At 27.1% G+C, this 18,004-nt stretch overlaps 2 protein-coding genes and 1 long non-coding RNA gene across 3 annotated transcripts in view; 2 read left to right on the forward strand and 1 right to left on the reverse strand.

The window, feature by feature from the left end:
- Positions 1-269: 269 nt before the first annotated feature.
- Positions 270-3,431, forward strand: LOC140662735 (mini-chromosome maintenance complex-binding protein). The gene is made up of 8 exons (XM_072886331.1): positions 270-426; positions 673-947; positions 1,333-1,698; positions 1,783-2,108; positions 2,195-2,374; positions 2,437-2,680; positions 2,759-2,929; positions 3,057-3,431. Exons 1-8 carry the CDS (start codon positions 420-422, stop codon positions 3,249-3,251), a joined length of 1,764 nt encoding a protein of 587 aa, XP_072742432.1. The 5' UTR covers positions 270-419; the 3' UTR covers positions 3,252-3,431.
- Positions 3,432-4,041: 610 nt separating this feature from the next.
- LOC140662736 (ciliary microtubule inner protein 2B-like) lies at positions 4,042-10,780 on the reverse strand. Its single transcript, XM_072886332.1, has 5 exons — positions 10,610-10,780; positions 6,630-6,705; positions 6,279-6,435; positions 5,052-5,276; positions 4,042-4,861 (listed from the first exon to the last, which is right to left on the reverse strand). Exons 1-5 carry the CDS (start codon positions 10,681-10,683, stop codon positions 4,632-4,634), a joined length of 762 nt encoding a protein of 253 aa, XP_072742433.1. The 5' UTR covers positions 10,684-10,780; the 3' UTR covers positions 4,042-4,631.
- A 2,694-nt stretch (positions 10,781-13,474) lies between these two features.
- The window catches only part of LOC140674398 (uncharacterized), a 51,369-nt gene continuing 46,839 nt past the window's right edge, over positions 13,475-18,004 (forward strand). The window contains exons 1-2 of the long non-coding RNA XR_012048205.1: positions 13,475-13,611; positions 14,491-14,706. This is a non-coding gene — a long non-coding RNA (uncharacterized lncRNA). The remainder of the gene's footprint in view (positions 13,612-14,490; positions 14,707-18,004) is intronic.

Consider the following 18,004-nt stretch of genomic DNA (forward strand, 5'->3'; position numbering starts at 1 on the left):
AATGCCCAATGCCCACCTGTGCAGCAAGAGTCACTTGTCACTTATCATACAAAGGATGAAAACTTTCAAAAGAAAATTGACAGAGTTGCGTTCAAAAACGTACTCGTCGAAGAGATAATTGATTGACCAATCAGGACAAGGTGATCTTTGTTCTTTTCGTCCTGATTGGTCAAATGCTTAATCTACTCGAAGACAGATAGATTTTCGTACACAATTTTATATACATAAGAGGCACAAGATATCTTTCATATGTCATAGTTTATGTCAATGTTTTGCCGCCAAATCTTACCACGTAAATAGTAATGTCAATTGATGAATTGAAGATACGTGAAAGTTATTTTATTTTGTGCTAAGGGTTTTAATTTTCGTTTCCATTAGTTATTGGTTATTGGTATATCAAAATAATAGAGATTTTCAAAATGACATGTACGTATATCTGCATTTTATATGTATTTATTCAATGATCTGTGCGTGCTGAATTCTTTTTACACCTTTAATATTTTATGTATTATTATCATTTATTTTTTGAAGCAAAAACTATATACTCAGATTATAGAGGAAAATACAAAGATAGAGGATAGAAGAAGCATACAGGATGCACTTAAAATAATTTTATATTATATAAGGTTAGGTGACTTCTTTCTTTCATTATTTTAATTTCTTTTATTGTAGCAATTGAAATAAGAAATTGGACGACAGAGTATTATGTCACAAACCAATTATCCTGCCAGCAAATTTTAGGAAATCCAAATATAGTGGGAGAAATACCTTTATTAAACAATGTTCAACTACAAAATATCACAGATAAACAGTTGGTTAGATTTCGAGGAATGGTCCAGGACATGTATGATCCTGAATATTTTTTTAAACAATATGAGGTGAAGAATACAAAGACTGGGCAGAGTGATATTAGATGTGGAATGTATACAGATGCAGCTCGATGTTCGGTAACATGTCTCATTATGTCTAGTTTTATCTTTAGTTCATTTAGAATTTTATATATATGACTCTGTAAAGGTATCAGGTTTGTTTTTTTTGGCTGAACTGGCTGTTTTAGTTCAGAGTTTATTTTTCTCTTTCCAATGCGGAAGGAAAGATAACTCTGGACAACCAGTTTAGCTAAAAAAAAAAGAAACCTATTGTGTTATCCTTATTTATTCTTATATGAATAATGGATATGATAGAGTCTAGATTAAAAATAATATGCAGATCAGGTATGGGATGCTACAAGAATTGCTTATCTCATGTATAATACTGCATACATTTCTATAGAGATCTAAACTTTATAAAGCATTTTTATGCAACATTTATTAATTTTTATTTTGTCTACAGTCTCATGAAGAAATATCTTTTGGTTCTAACAAGAATGAACATTCGGAAAGACAAACTTATATTGTAATGTCTATACCTGGCTTAAACAAATGGGCAAGAGAACAGAGCAAATATACAGAAGTAAATATACAGAATTCTAATTCAATAACACGCAATGATAATATGAATAAAAGAAGTCTGGATGATACTGATGATTTAGAGAAAATGGATTGTTCAGAGCCTGTTACAAAGAAAGAAAAGATTTTGACAGATAATAATGATACAAACATGAGCAGTGGTCCTTCAAAAGTTCAAAATATACTATCAGAAGAGCACATATTAAACTTTCCTATTCCGATTGATGAAGGAAAAGTTTGCATAGTGAAGGTAAATTATATAAATTATGTAAAGTTTTAAAATATTTGCATAATATTTTTTAAACTTTAAACTTTTTTAATTCCTATTTTCCAGATTTATGATGGGACAACTTTAAAATTGAATGAAGTTGTTGAAATAATAGGTTTTATATCATTAGATCCAATGTTAAGTACAATTACTTGTTCGGAAGATGATATGAATGAAGCTGAAGTCAGTACTCATAATCCTCCAGCTTCTTTAGTACCTAGGTTACACGCAATAAAACTGGTTAAACTCACAAAATCTATAATCGCAAATGCTCCAGAAATCATATCAAAAGCGAAACTCATCAGGGGTGATTTGCATATAATATTGAGTCAGTTATTATTTGGAGATCATTTAGCTGCAGATTATTTAATATGCCACTTGCTTTCTACAATGTATGTGTGTATTTTAATATTCTTTTTAATATTAAATTTCCATTAATATTTTTAAAATTAAGTTTTGTTTTTTATAATATTTTCAGATATATGAGAAGAGATTATTTTTGTCTCGGTACATTTCCACTGAATATAACAAATTTTTCAGTCAACAGACTCAAGACATTTTCGAAAGAGTTCTATAACTTTTTAACATTACTTGTAAAAAAAAGTCACTTTTTGGAAGTAACTTTGGAAAATTTGAACGAATTAGCTTTAATTCCAAAGTAAGTTTGTCTTATTAAATGCTTGTGCATGTCAGTGAATGAGTTTACATTATTTCTTTTAGGAAGGATTATGAATGCAACAGATTGACAAGTGGTATTCTTCAATTAAGCGATCATACGCATCTTGTGTTAGATGAAACAGGCTTAACCACTGGTGAACTAAGTGTCACTGGCAAGGAGAATTATAAAGCTCTTTCTGATTTGTTGATGTTTCAAAAACTGACATATGACTTCAAATATTACACAATGGAATATGAAACAGATATTCCAATTTTGATTTTTTCTGATGTAAAATCATTTATTCCTGTAAGTATTTGTTTTATAAAATAAATTGCATCTTATTTATCAATATTGACAAATTATTTATTAAATATTTGTTTACAGTGTCCTGTGCAAGTTATTCTAAATGTTGATGCAGAATCAGAAAATGTATATAGTCAGGTAATTGAAGCTGCACACCAATACTTAAATGATGAGACTCGATTGGCGAATATTCGTCAATATTTGGAAGTTTTTAGACATACAGATTTTGTTTTTAATGAAGAAATCACAAAAGTACGTAATCATATTTTCATTGATTTTTAACATTATCTATGTTTAATTTATTTTATGAGTTTCTATTTCACTTTTTTATATATGCTTGATTATGTTTTATATTATTTTCTTTTTATATCTATTTTAGATCATCCAAGATGATTTCGTCGAGATGCGAACCGTGAATAAAAATATAAGTGCAGATAATTTACACTCATTAATGGTTTTTGCTCGATTGATGTCCTTATCTTATGGACAAACAACACTAGATATAGAATGCTGGAAAAAAACTGTACAATTGGAAATGGAGAGAATGAGTAGATTGCCGCAGCGTGAAAGATAAATTCTAGGAAACAGTATTGAATATAATTTTAACTGTATCATACAATGCAAATATTTATTTTGTTTCTTATATATATTTTTGAAATTATTTTATATATTATTGATAAAAAGGCTACATACTATTTTACATTTTTCTACTATTAATTACACTATAAAGCAGAAGGGAAATTTAGAACTTTTACGCTATTTACATGTAAATCAATTAGTTATATTTTAGTAAATAAAACATTATTAATCTCACTCATGTGATTTGAAATAATTATATATCAGCTATAATCCATTTCGCGAATTCTGAAGTTTAGATATACATCAGACTATATTTATCCGAAATGGAACTAGCATATTGAATAATAATTTATTAGTTTTCTTTGAAGATATTTCCAGTAGAAATATTTCCAAAAACTTTATTTTTTTCTATATCATATATCAATATGATCAAGTGCATGTGTGTGTATATATGCAAGGGATGCAGAAGCCTTATAAATATTGGAAGTTCAAAGCATTTGAAATAGTTTTGTATAATATATATACATACATCAGTAGATTTATTTCTACGATTATAGACGAATATTAGGATATGGCACAAATAATCTATGCACTTGTCCTATAAGTAAACAATAATTTTAAGAATAGAGTTTTTCTTGATTGTCATACTTTTTTTTGAAGAGTAATCAAGAGGAAAGTTTCTCTTGGTCTATCTTATATTTTCAATAAATCTTTAATGTTTTTTAAATATATATATTGTGAAGACATTTTATAATATGTATAATAGATGTAGTAAAAACAAAATACTTATCATCTTTGTCGAAAATGTACTAAACTACTAATACATATTTTCCGAACATTGATAAGTAAATCTATTTCCACAGGTACATTTTTCATTTTTATTTATTATTAAAATAAATAAAAATGTACCTGTAATAGTTGTTCTGTAACAGTTATCAAAACTATGTCATTTTTGTTTTTATGTATTTGAATAGTATAGTTTTAAAAATATTTGTCCGAAAAGTAGAAAATGTAGCAAAATCTCTTATTACTGCTCACTAGGAACATTCAATATTATTCTTACAATTTAAAAAAAATTTATTTGGTTATAAATATTTTTGTTATTAAATTATTCACTAATATGATACGTAAAAGACGATCCGATTATTTTCTCACATTTACACATTTCGATTTACGACATTGTCGAAGGATAAAATGTTTATTGATCGAAACGAGATTCGAATGCTACTTTTTAGCCTGCATTGCAAAATTTCGTATTTTTTACATGGATATTTAGAAATGTAAATTTTGTTCTTTTTTTGTCTTTAACCCTCTAAGGTCTAAATATCTTTTTTTTACTCCTTTTTAAAGAACATTTCTGTAGTTCTGTATCATTTTATGCACGTGTATGGCCCGTTTCGTCAAGATATGCATTGTCGAGAACTCTTTGCACAGCGTGCATATCTTTTGTCCTGTTGAATCTCTCTTCACGTTCCCTTTGAACACGTTCTAATCCTTTTTTAGCGGCTTGAGCGTATCTCTTAGAAAGTGCGACTTCTCCTTTCGCTCCTGGAATGTGACCCGTATAACCGACGATGGGTGGTCTTTCCGGAGAGACATCATAATCTGTAATAATAATAATTATAACAGTAGGTTCTTAGCATATATTATTTCGTCGAAAACCATTAATTAATTTTATTTTAGACATAAAAAATTGATTAAATATGCATTTAGAATAATGCAATATATTGGCACACTATTACATTAGACTGGAAAAATGATTGATAAGCAACTGAAGCATAACAAGTGTAAATACCAAAGCTTCTTCTTTCTCTGTCATATCCGTGATCAATCTCAATATCAACGTTATCTGCTCTTGCTCGAGATAAAAGATTTCTCGGATCTGTTCGTTCGGCGTGAGCCCTCATTGCATCACGCCGTGCTCTCAATTTCATTTGTGCTTCGTGCCATTCTTTGGCACCGACTTCTACGGCTTTCATAAAGGGTAAACCAAATCTGCTGTTGAAGCCAGGAATATATCCTATGTGATAAATCAACAAAATATCAAACATATAATTCACATTTAATATAAGAAAGAGAGAATGCGTATTATCATATTAAATGTTTTTAAAATTTATAGATAAAGAAAGCTAGGTTTTTTTATAAATTTCTAATTTATTTTTAATTTAAATTTAAAAATTTAGTTTTTATTCATATATATTATGCGATTTTTTTCTCATATGTTGGATATGGTTCATATGTTGGATGAGTCAAAACAATAATAATTGCTGCTTTGTTGGTCATAGAAGCGAAACTAATCGTAAAATAAAAATCATTTCTATCTCTTCTATTTTTCTATAAATCTTTCGATAATCTACATATCGCGTAGAGTAAGTGATAGAATTTTACATATTTGATAATTATGTTTAACATTAATTAATAAAAAAAATTATAAAGCAGAAATTTTACGTCATCGAAATATATTGGAATGAAAATCGTATTTTACAGCTATTTTCAGCAGATTGAGAATATATGTATCTACCTATAAAGTTTCATTCGCGCTGTGCGTGCGATGCAATTTGCAAACTGTTAATTACAAACAATTTAGGTTGGTCGGTTAATGCTCACTAATCGCGTACACTGAAGGTCATGCCAAAGCAATTTCATTCTACATTGATTCTAAAGCGATAAAAGAGAATGTATATAAGTGTTGTATATTTGTGTGTGTGCTACTTTATTTTTTTAATCATAGATTTTTTTGGTTACTTGACATCGATTTTTCTCATTTTATAATCAATATATGTTAGCAAGATTTTAAATTAATATTTTTTTAATAATTCAATATTTTAATAATTAAGATTAGCAATATTTTAAATTAATTCTTGTACTAAGGTCCAAAAAGGAAATATTTAAAAAAGAAAATCTTTTTGGATTTTTATCTTTTTAAAGCTTAGAATTTTTTAATAAAATTATATGGACACATTTTAATATTTTAAGTAATATTGACGGGCAATACATATATATTTATTATTTTATATATTACCAGTATATCCTAGAATGTACGGAGGTGCCTTGTATAATCTAGCTTCGTTGTTCCAGTCTCTTTTAATTTCTTTAACTTGAGGACTCGAGAATTCAGTTTCTCTATCAGAATTTGGCTTATATGGTCCAGTCTTGAGCACTTTCTTTTCTAATAATTCCTGTGCAATAATTTATAATATAAAATTAAATTTTTAAACCCATAATTTGATTATACGAAATATTTGTAATATTGCAATTATCCTTATTAATTTTTTTTATGAGTATGTATGTCTTTCTTCATCTATTTATTGTTACACTCAAGTTATACAGTTTCTGTTATAATTTTTTCCGATGTCTTTAAAGATATTTATACCTTCATTATTTCTTCTGTACTTGCTCCGAATCTTTTTCCAACGCGAAATTTGAGCGTAGGACAATGACCCGTGTATCTAAAAAATGTACACACATATAGTTAAAGTAAAGATGGAGCACATCATTTTGGGAATATTAATTTAAATAATGATTTGACTCTACATTTTAAAATAAACAATCGTATACTTATGCATATTTGTAGTTTTGTATTATTATATATTACATTATATCCTACTTTATTATTTCATTATAATTTTCACTAGTATAATAAATTAATGTATTAATAACTGACTTTTTAATATATATTTGCTATAGTTTCTAGTTTCCCATAATAAAAGGATATGGAAAAATATGCTGAGTATATGATTTATATTATGCAAACTTGTTGCATGTCTTTTTTGTCACATAAAATGGGTATTTCTAATTTCTGAAATTCTTTTAAAAATAAACGACTATATATTAATATATGTATATGTTAGAAATATGTACAACACGTTTTCACGTTTGCGAAAGAAAAGGTCAATGTACTATGAATTTTTTTGATCAGTTTCTAGTCTACTTTTTTATGATTAAAGTGTACAATGTAGCGTGCAAAATTACGATCTATTACTAACATGCACATGTTATGTTTTTCTGTCTAATAAAGCGTATCCAATTTTTAAGTTTTAATGTATACGATATATTGTATATTATGTATATGTGCGCGCATACGTAAAATATGTTTTTTTGTTAGATTTATACTATTACAATTATATTGTTACTGTTCAATAATGTAGGAATATATAGTAAAGTATATATAGTAAAGTATATATTCGAGAGAAAATGTGGAGTTTACACACGCGAAACATATTTACTCTTGTTGAACTATGACGCCTCCCTCCATCTATCATCATAAAATAAAAAAATAAGTATTTTAAAGAAATTATTTAAAAGCTTTTCAACTCTGTAAGTTAATAATTTTCTTTTATCCAGAATAAAAATTTTATTTTTTTCGTGTAGGAGCTGAGTGAAGATTGTATATATTTATTTTACTTATAACTTTTATATAAAGCATATTAATATTGTTAACATTAAAATATATTAATTATTATAATTAGAGCGATTTATAAAAATTGTTTTTAAATTAGTTAATAAATTGGTTAATAAATCTATGATTAAGATAATGATTATAGGTTGTGATACAATCTACATATTATATATATTTAAAAAAAATGTCTGTTTTATTTATTGTATTACCAAATTTCTGAGGTTTATGCGGTTAGTGGCATGATATTTTAATTTATATATGGACTAATTCGAAATAACGTTTTTAGCATACGCCTAGTGATTTGCTTTCATTAATTGTAAGAATCATTTTAAATGTCTGAGAGAATGGTATATTACGGCCAATCCCTAATTAAAGTAATCGCAGAACCATAAAAGCGGACTACCGGTGACCCAGTAAATCGAGCCTTCATTTTCTGGCGGTCACGGTGGAATAACCAGCGACATACATTGTTGAAGTCACTCCTATTCGGTTGTCATGTGTGTCTCGACTTTGCTATGATATATACGTAAATCGTATCTAGGACGTTGCACCATCTTAGCATATCGCAAGATCAGTGTCAGAGAAACGAGATCGTGCAATAGATTTCTGTCAGATTTCTCTAAATTTAAGCGTGATTTATTTGTCGTATCTCCATAGAGAAATGCTTTATTTACGAAAAAATATCTTCGTTTTTTTTATAATTTAAATAATTTTACTAGTAGTCTCATTAAATAGAAATTAAAATTGGTTCAAAATTAAATTTAAGATCTTTTTGGATATTTTGTGAAATGCAAATATATAAGAATTAAATTTTTTCACAAAAAGAAAACAACAAACCATGATCATACTCACAGACGTGTTATCAATCATTTCTTGATATCTATTTTTATCATAAGAGAAAGTCAGCAGAAATTTAACTTAAAGAAATAAAGTTGAAAGTCGAAAGTTTTTTTTTTTCAAACAACACTTTTTTTCTCGATCTGCCCATAAAGTTATCGGCTTCAACGCACATCTTTTCTTACTCGGATCAATACGTCGGGGCTTAGAGTAAATCACGAGTAAATAGTCCGAGGTGATCCACCATAAACGAGGGTAGTTTTACAAGTGATATAGCTTTGCGTGGACGTGGGGTGTAAATTGGCACGGTACCAAGCACGGTACCAGCGCTTTCGTCCATGTGTGACTTTGAGGTCAATATTGTGGGAATGCATGTTTCCGGGAGTCCCGTCCGGCTAATTTAAATCTGATCTAATCTCTGAAATGAAACATGTTGGCTGCTTCGATTTTCCCGCCCAATGTCGGTGTAATCGGTAAATAGGTATTGGAAATGCATAATGTATTTGGCGCACATACATTATGTATTAAAATGGCTCTTCTTAATGTGTTGATATACCCGAAATCTTAATTATTGCATTGGCTATCAAAGGTCGTACTGCACATATATCATATTGTACGTATATAAATAATTCATGTACATGTATGTATGGTAAAAGAATATCTTGTTTTAATTTATAGATGTTTTGGACAAGATATTATATATTTTTTTTGAGATTTATTTTTATTTAAACTTTTACTGTTACTCAGATTTAAGCTTGATAATTGCCTGATATTGTATACAACATCACAATACTGATGTCACGGTCCAACAACTTCAAAAATTCATTAGTAGTTTTAATTTATAGATACCGGTTTGCGGTTTCTATTCATTTCAAGATCAGATCGAATCAGATCACTTGAAGTCACTGTTTGCGAAAAAGAACTCGAATTCAATTTCGTGCAGAACAAATATCCTTGAAAAGCCTTCAATCAGCGATTTTATTGCAGAATCAATTTCACGCTTTCCATGTTTTTATTAAGTTTATAAAATCTAAATACGTTTTATCACTTATTTAGAAATTTAGATCAGTAAAATTAAATCATTTAAAAAATCACTTAATTTTTTATACTAATATAAATACGCAAAGAGGATTCTGTGTAAACTAAAAAAAAATTAGTAAACTTGGAAGCAATCAGGGAATATTAGAAAAAGTTAAAAAAGAAATTGTGACAAACTTTTGAAACTTTTATTTTTTATGATAGAAAGAAATAAGAATTAAAAATTTTTATTACTCTAATTTTTTAAATTATTACGTTAATTTTGTTAATTATTTTAATATTAGTAACATGCCAGTGAATGTTTTAATATTAATTTGTCAAATTTTTTATGAATATTATTTATCAATTAATTATCTTTATTGTCATCGCTACTAATAAAAATAAGAATTATTCTTTTCCCTGTAGTTTTATAAAATCCTGATTTCTATAAATTGGAATATATTGGTTTAAATAAGTGTCGAATGAGATAGTAATAAATATAAATATAATATAGCTATTAAATATTCTATCGATACATTGGAGACGATATATTAATTTATTATAAATGTAATATACAAAAGGAGCAAAAAATAAAAATAAAAGAAAAAAAAATGATATTACTCTAATTGATATTTACATTTGACGAATCTTTAGATGATCAATTAAAAATTGTTATATGTATCGTACATAATATCTGCAGTTGAGTTGCAAGTTTCTTTGTTAAAACGCTATGCATTTGCATGCATTACGCAACAATGAATGCTAACGAAACATTTAGTACTAAGATGATGAAACTATAAATTTAATTAGATTCTTATAATTGAACTAATCCTAATATATATATTACACTGTTAAATTCTTGTCTTTTATAAGCAATAAGCAATCTTTCAATTTTAAAATTTTATTATTAAATTTTTGATTAAAGCTTCAATACTTTTGTATTTACTGATATTTTTAATATATAAATACAAATAAGTTTATGCGTATATGCATTTTGTCAGCAGAATGTTAATAGTTTTATAATAAATGTAAATGAAGTATATGCATAAATTAATTCGAAAGACTCGCTCTGAAAGTATTTACAAAAAACATGTACTTACCCAGGTAAATGAGCTCCATAGCTCTGCCGAAAAAATTGCTTTCTCTGCTCTTCGCAGATCGGATCAAACACCATTTTCGTTATAGATCTTTATCTCTGTAATTATGATGTTATCACCATAAAGAAGTTACAATGCAATGACACTCATCGAGATTCCTGATCTTCTCTTCATTTTCTTCCTTCTCTTCTTTTTTTCGTTGATTAAATATGCATTTTTATCATGCTAGTATCAGTTTTATATTCCACAATATATTTAGCCATCACATTAAACAAAAATTCATTTTTTATTTGCTGGATTAAAATTATGGTTTAATTGTAATGATTAATCATCACTAAATTAAATTCTCAATCAGATTTGTCATCGACTAATATCAATCCCGATTAGATAACTCTTTCTTCGAGAAATCGTCAAGACCGCATCCACGTGGTTTACTTCGAAAGATTATAGATTTCGTTGAACATTGTGCCAAAGATGATTAATTAATTGGAAACAATCGGCTACTGCTTGATCTACTGGAAACTGAGAAGATTGACAATCCGATGTGTCAATTTTACTGTGCAATGTACCCGCTGCACGTGGTCGACGCGTCAGTGAAACAAGACTGCACATAGCCGGCCCGAAGATACATAATCCGAGCTATGTCCTACTAAAGGTGGAGGATCCCCTCCAGTTCCACGTGCCTCGGAGTTCGCCCGAGCCTCTCTTAAAGGGTTCGACGTGTTAGCGCATCCGTATACTGCTTAATCGTGCGGAATGATTTAGGCTTCGATACCCGCGAGTCAGATTCTCTTAAAGCGTAACCGGTCGTTAGCCTTTATCTTCTGTGTCGACTTAATATAGTAGTGTAATAATAATAGAATGTTGCGTTGTATAAAGATCCTTGTTTTTGGTTACTATTATTTATTGTAAATTACAAATATTGTAATTTAATGCAATAAATACAAATTTTTTCGAGCTAATTATAGGTATATAATAAGCAAATTAAACGTTAGTTGGCATTAATTGTCAAACCTTTATTATCGGTGTAGTGGCTTATGGTCATAATATATTGTGATTTATATTTATTTCTTACGTACTCTGTGATAGATTTATATATACACAATAATTATATGTATACTTCTTTTAAGGAATCGATAAAAGAATTGAAGAATTTTGTGATATATTATAAGTGTAAAATATAAATATAATAATAAACAGTAATATGTATGTGCTGATAATATATAGGTATATTTGACATTGAATGTGCAGTACTTTATTAAGATTATTCAAATAATAATTATATTGAATATTTTACTTACTAAGAAAATGAAAGTAGCGAAAGTATGGCATTGAGATCATTGAGATCTGTCGTGGATCTTTTTTTATACTCTTTCATTAGTCTTTTTTTAACATCTTCAATTCAAAATCCTGATTATTTATTGTTTACTAAAAAGACGCGCACGCTTTCTCGTTTCTTTCGCGTTGCATCGGTAACTAGGAAACACTTAAGCAAGCGACGGTCTCCGGAGTAACTTTGCCTTGGCGAAAAATCGATATAGAGGGGTTGAATGCATCACTCATTTCTCACGAAAGCCGTGTCTCAGCGAGTATAAGTATCATGAGATTGCTTTATACAATTTTTACAATTCTTATAACATTTTTGTGACTCATTAATGACATGGCGATTATGGCATTTAATAATAAAGCTTAAAAAGATAACAATTAAAAGATATACTTATTATATAATAAAATAAAAAATCTTTTATTCATTAAGAAATGCGTATGCTGTATTTTGGATTTTACAATTTATAATTATCAGTCCCCTTTTATGTAAATATATTAAAAAAAAAAATATGTATATATATATATATATATATAAAGACACAATATACATATTTGTTGAAGTTTTAAGAACATTTTATAACACGTCAAATATTGGCTTTCTCTCTTTTATTAAAATTTTTTTATGATGGACCATGAAAATTATTTTACTTTATACTAATTTTGATAAAATGAGAAAATGTGTGCTGGAATTTATTATACCATATTTAATAATCAATTGTAAGTACTTAATATTTAATATATTTATTAAGATACATAAATAGTTAATTTCTTAATTTCTATTTTATGTTTTTAAATTATGTTTTAAGTAATAATAACAATAATAATATTCAGACAGTCAAATTTAAAAATAAAAATATCTTTTTCAGTTATTCACGCGTTTATCAGAAAATTTAATAAAATGTTAAATTCAATGTATATTTAATACATAAATTGATATATATTGTTAGTATGAATTAATTTTACTTGATTTTACTAATTGATAACGTGTGAATCACATTTTGACTTATGAATTAATATAATAAAATTATAAATTAATGTATGAAGTTATAATTGACGTATAGTAATATTTAACTGCATTTTTATTAATTGAATTATATTATGATATTTTATGTTGAAATTGTATATAAATTATATTTTGCAAAGATTCAATTTAATTATATTACTTTATAATAAGTAAAATTAAAAATAAATAAAGTTCTTGATTCTCACATTAATACATAACTAATTATAATTTCATTTTTCTCGTAAAATGAAAGTTTGTCGTAAAGAGAGTAATATTAAATAAATTTACCTAAATAGTTTTGTGATTAAAATAATTTTTATTTTTTTAATAAATATATTTTGTATTCGACGATAGTGCAATTTTATTCTTTATAAAAAATTTTGAATAGATTCTTCTCTTTATATTTGAATAAATGTATTTTGCATGCGATTATTCATCAAAATTTGAAATATGAGATACACAGGGTATAGTCGACATAACAAACCAACTACTATGCTATTTGACCTTTTCGACGAACAGGATGTTATTGTTGAACATACGCCATAATCTTGCTATCATATTCTGCTTCATTCGTGCTGCGACACTCGAACGGGAAAGTTATATCGTCAGATTTCGAGTATTAGAGCAGAAAAGGAGATTTTGGAAGAAGAACTGGATGACGGCGGAGCAACTTTACGTAAGTAATTTACAACTGATTCAATTTATTATTTATTTCACAAGAGATTAATAGTTATTTTTTTTTTTTTTTATTTTCGTGATAGTAATATACTTTACATTATTGTATAAAGGACTTTCGAGACAATCTATAATAAAACAATTAATCAATAATTAATAAAATAATTAATCAATAATTAACAAATAGTCTAAAATTTATATATTTAACTAATTTTCTTAGTTATGTAGAAAATTTATGTAGATTCTAAGCGAATCATTGTAGATTGCATCTAATTGTAAGTACGAATCTGCGGAGATCGGTCATGCGGAAATAATGTCATTTATACATGCGCACAAAGATTCCATCGGCATTTATTTTACGATACTTCTATACAGAAGAATCATTTGCATACGTTGATCAGCTTAGGTGATTTCTATTGTGAATCACCAATCAGAAAGTCCTAGTATTTAACTGACCAATTGACAAAGCTACCGGGTTTCACATTGGTCTGACAGTTTAACAAAGCGGGCTTGATTCCTTGCGTATATGGTAACTATAAAGCAGGGCCGTATGATTTGAATAATATTTTGAGTGCAAAGATCTTGGTATACTAGTGTAATGTGTAATAAACAGATTGAATACATAAAAGTCTGATATAAGTTAATATATATTTGTATTGTTATAATTAATATTTTTATATATAATAATTTTCAACGTTATAAAAGAAACTATTATAAGAAATAGTATTAAAAAATAAAAATTTGTGAATAATTTTTACTTATGATTAATACGTAAAATTATAACAGACCTGGTCTAGGGAACTTTCGATGATGGCGGATAGCAAAGTACTACGTTAACGTCGAGCAGTATTTAAAATTATTATTTCTCTATTATTTACAGCCCAAACACAGTGAAAATATTCATTACTATGAAGTACTGGAATGCATTTATTATATATACGAGTTTTATTGAGTCAACTTCTGAAAAATTACTGGATTTCGACTGAATCTCATCTACGTACATCTCAACGTGACGCAATACTAAATGGATTGAAGACAATGTGATTGCTTTTTGAAAAATAGAAGAGACAATCATGTGAACACTTACTTTTCGTGGGTAAGTCTATTAGATTTCTCCGCTAATAATTTTTGTTTCTATTTTTTTTACTTTCTTCTTTATTTTATTATTTTTATTATATATATATATATGTATATGTTATATCTAATATTACATATATATATATATATATATATATATATATATATATATATATATATATATATATAGATGATTAAAGTATCAATATATGAATATTTCATATTACATATATTAATATATAATATTTTTTATGTTATTTTGCTTTGTTTAAAAACAAACTAATTAACGGATCGATCAAGGGCGATTTTTGTTTTTTTGTTTTTTGAGAAATACATAAGACAATTACGTAAACACTTTTATTTTTCCTTATAGGTGAATCTAGCAAATTTTTCTGTTAGTAATTTAATAATTTTATTTTTTACTACTTCTTTTTCTCTGTTTTTTTTATAACATTTAAGATTATTTTTTACCGATTTAATGATTGTGTTCTCCTAATTTACGTATATATTTAAGTCTTAATATTAATATATTAACCATTTGTGTACAACATTGTGTATTGTATATACAATAATATCTGATGTATTAATATACAGGATATTTTCTAAAAACAGTAGGAGCTTTAAAAATTGTGAAAATATCAGATAATACATATGCTACTTTTTCTGCTCGTTTAGATTTCAATAAACGCGGCTGGATTTTGATAAGATAATACATTAAAGTGCCGATACAGCACATGTTTTTAAAAGACGTTTAAAAAAAGATTTAAAAAGATCTTATTGTCTTTAGACATATTTAATATGCCTTTTAACCTTTTTGTGCTTGGGTACATTTATAATCTTTATCTTGCTGATTTTGCATATCGACTAAATCTATCTGATCATATAGACTTTATCTCTTTAAAAATCATTGATCGTACTACAAGATATTTTTTAGGAATTTTAGATTTCTCTTGATAAGTGTTGCACAAATCCAAATAATTCATTCAATTATTTCCTCACACATTATGTTTTTATACTTTTTCTGCAATTCCTTCAAAATTTTTGTTCTTCTACCGTGTTTTATCGCTAAGTGTGTTTTATTCATTAAATGAATCTCTTCTGAATATGCGTAATAGCAGATATTATAAAATTCATCATTCACCGAATAAATTAACTTCTAATTACTTTGGTGATAACTTTGATGATATCTCTTTAATCATTCATGATAATCTTTTGATTTTTTTATCATTTATTTTAGATTTGTTTTCTTTTACCTTTTCAATTAACTGATTTTGCTTTAATCAGGAAAGTAGTATTTTCTTTCTTGTTTTGAACAAACTTTACGCCAGTATTCATAGTTTCTTATTATATTTCTGCAAATATTATGCGGCCATTTTATTTAAAAAGAATTTAAGATCATATTTGGCCTTAATAACTTTTTATCATAAAGCGTTTCTTCATTATTTTCATTCAGAGACGTAATTACGTTTTTTCGCTGAGGCCTGGTTAATACTCATTGTCAGTGACCAAGGATGAGAGAGGGAGAATAGAATTCCACATTTGTTAATGCACTTTTTGGACAATATTTTCATTAACTACTCACAATAAAACTAATTACATACTTATGAATCTGGTTACAGTTTACCTTCAAGATAATATCAAGTATAGTTAATAATTTAGGAATATTAATTTTTATAGACTCTGTGCCTTGTGCAAAGTATGATTTACTTATTGTTTTGTATGCATAAACGTTACAACTTTATAGTATAATATATTCATGAATTATTATTGTAATATCTAACTGGTTCAAATATTAGTGACGTCAAAGTATTAACGATGGTTTTACAGCTATTTGAATATAAAGTTCTATCTTTTTTGGTTCCAGTTTTAGTTATTCTGACTGACAAGGAAAGGTATGGAAGTGTCCCCCTTTGATTTTAATGCGCTTTGAATATGTTGTAGTTTAGCAGACTCTCTTGAGAAAAATCGGTTTTTATATTTGAGCAAATACCGTCGAAACGGTAAGAGATATAAAAAAAACTTCAAAAAAGTTTTATAGTTTTTAATGTACTTTAAAATTGCAATCAGATTTTTCTTAAATGTCGTATTTTTCGAAATCCTTCCTCCTTCATTTTTTGAAAGGGGCGTTTCACCTTAACGGCCGTATGGGCACGTATAAAAAAATACGTGTCTCTTATTTTGACTACACATATTCAAAGCGCATTAAAATCAGATGAGAATACTTCCATACCTTTCCTTGTGAGAATTATATTGAGGTGACTACATTAAAGTTTTAGAATTCTGACTGGAGATTACACAATTAAATTTTATTACAATTGGCAACAAAGAATAAAATAAAATAAATATGTTTTTAGTTCGGCTTAGGCACTACAAGTTAATAAAATTAATTCATGATTAATTACATAGTAATACATAAATTACCAGTAATATAAACCGGTAAAAGCAATACAGTTAATTAAAAATAAACAAATTTAAATCCAAAACATTCATTAGCATGTTAAAATAAAAAGCACTTCTTTATATATGTATTGCTTATTATAAAAGTATATATATATATATGCCACTTTTGATTGTAATCGATTGTTGTAAATGTTGTAAGAAAAGTTATCGGAAAGTTAAGGATCAAATTAATATAGAAAAAATATTGAAATAACATTTCGTCGGTAAGTTCTATATTATTTATTACTATAACTACAAAATAAAATTGCTCTTATAAATTTCGATTTAAGACAAATTGAGATGTCAAGTTCATAAGCTGCTTATTTTGTCCGCTGACTTTTTTTAGTATTTCTTATCAGATTTTAAGCGCTTGAAAATTCTACAATAGTTTTATCAAAAGTTCTATGCGTAAATATTATATTAGAATATTAATTAAACAAATTAAATCGTTTAAAATGTTGGACATATAAGTACTGAGGTGAGATACTCGTATCTCTGATCATCTATAATAAATATTTATACGTCAATGGTATACACGATAAACGTGTGTGGCGCCTACTTATCTTATTTTAGTTATAACAAAAGTAGGTTAAAAATAAATGAATTGAAGAATTAATATCGCAACACAGTTAATCGTCATTCGCAAGTCGACTATCTTGAACGTTTTTCGTTCTAATCTGTTTCTTCGCTCGTTTTTGATTGACTTTTTTTTTCTTTTAGAAAAAAAGCTGTTTTTCTTTCGTAGGTCAGTTTTTTCCATTAAATTATTTTGCATAAAATATGTTGTCTTAATATAGAGTTGAACGATTCAATTTTTTAATATCGGTTTTTATTTTATCTGATAAGGCATTATATATTTTCACTCCTTCATAAAATAT

The sequence above is a fragment of the Anoplolepis gracilipes genome, chromosome 2 (genome assembly GCF_047496725.1).
Source record: "Anoplolepis gracilipes chromosome 2, ASM4749672v1, whole genome shotgun sequence".
Classification (NCBI taxonomy): Eukaryota; Metazoa; Arthropoda; class Insecta; order Hymenoptera; family Formicidae; genus Anoplolepis; species Anoplolepis gracilipes.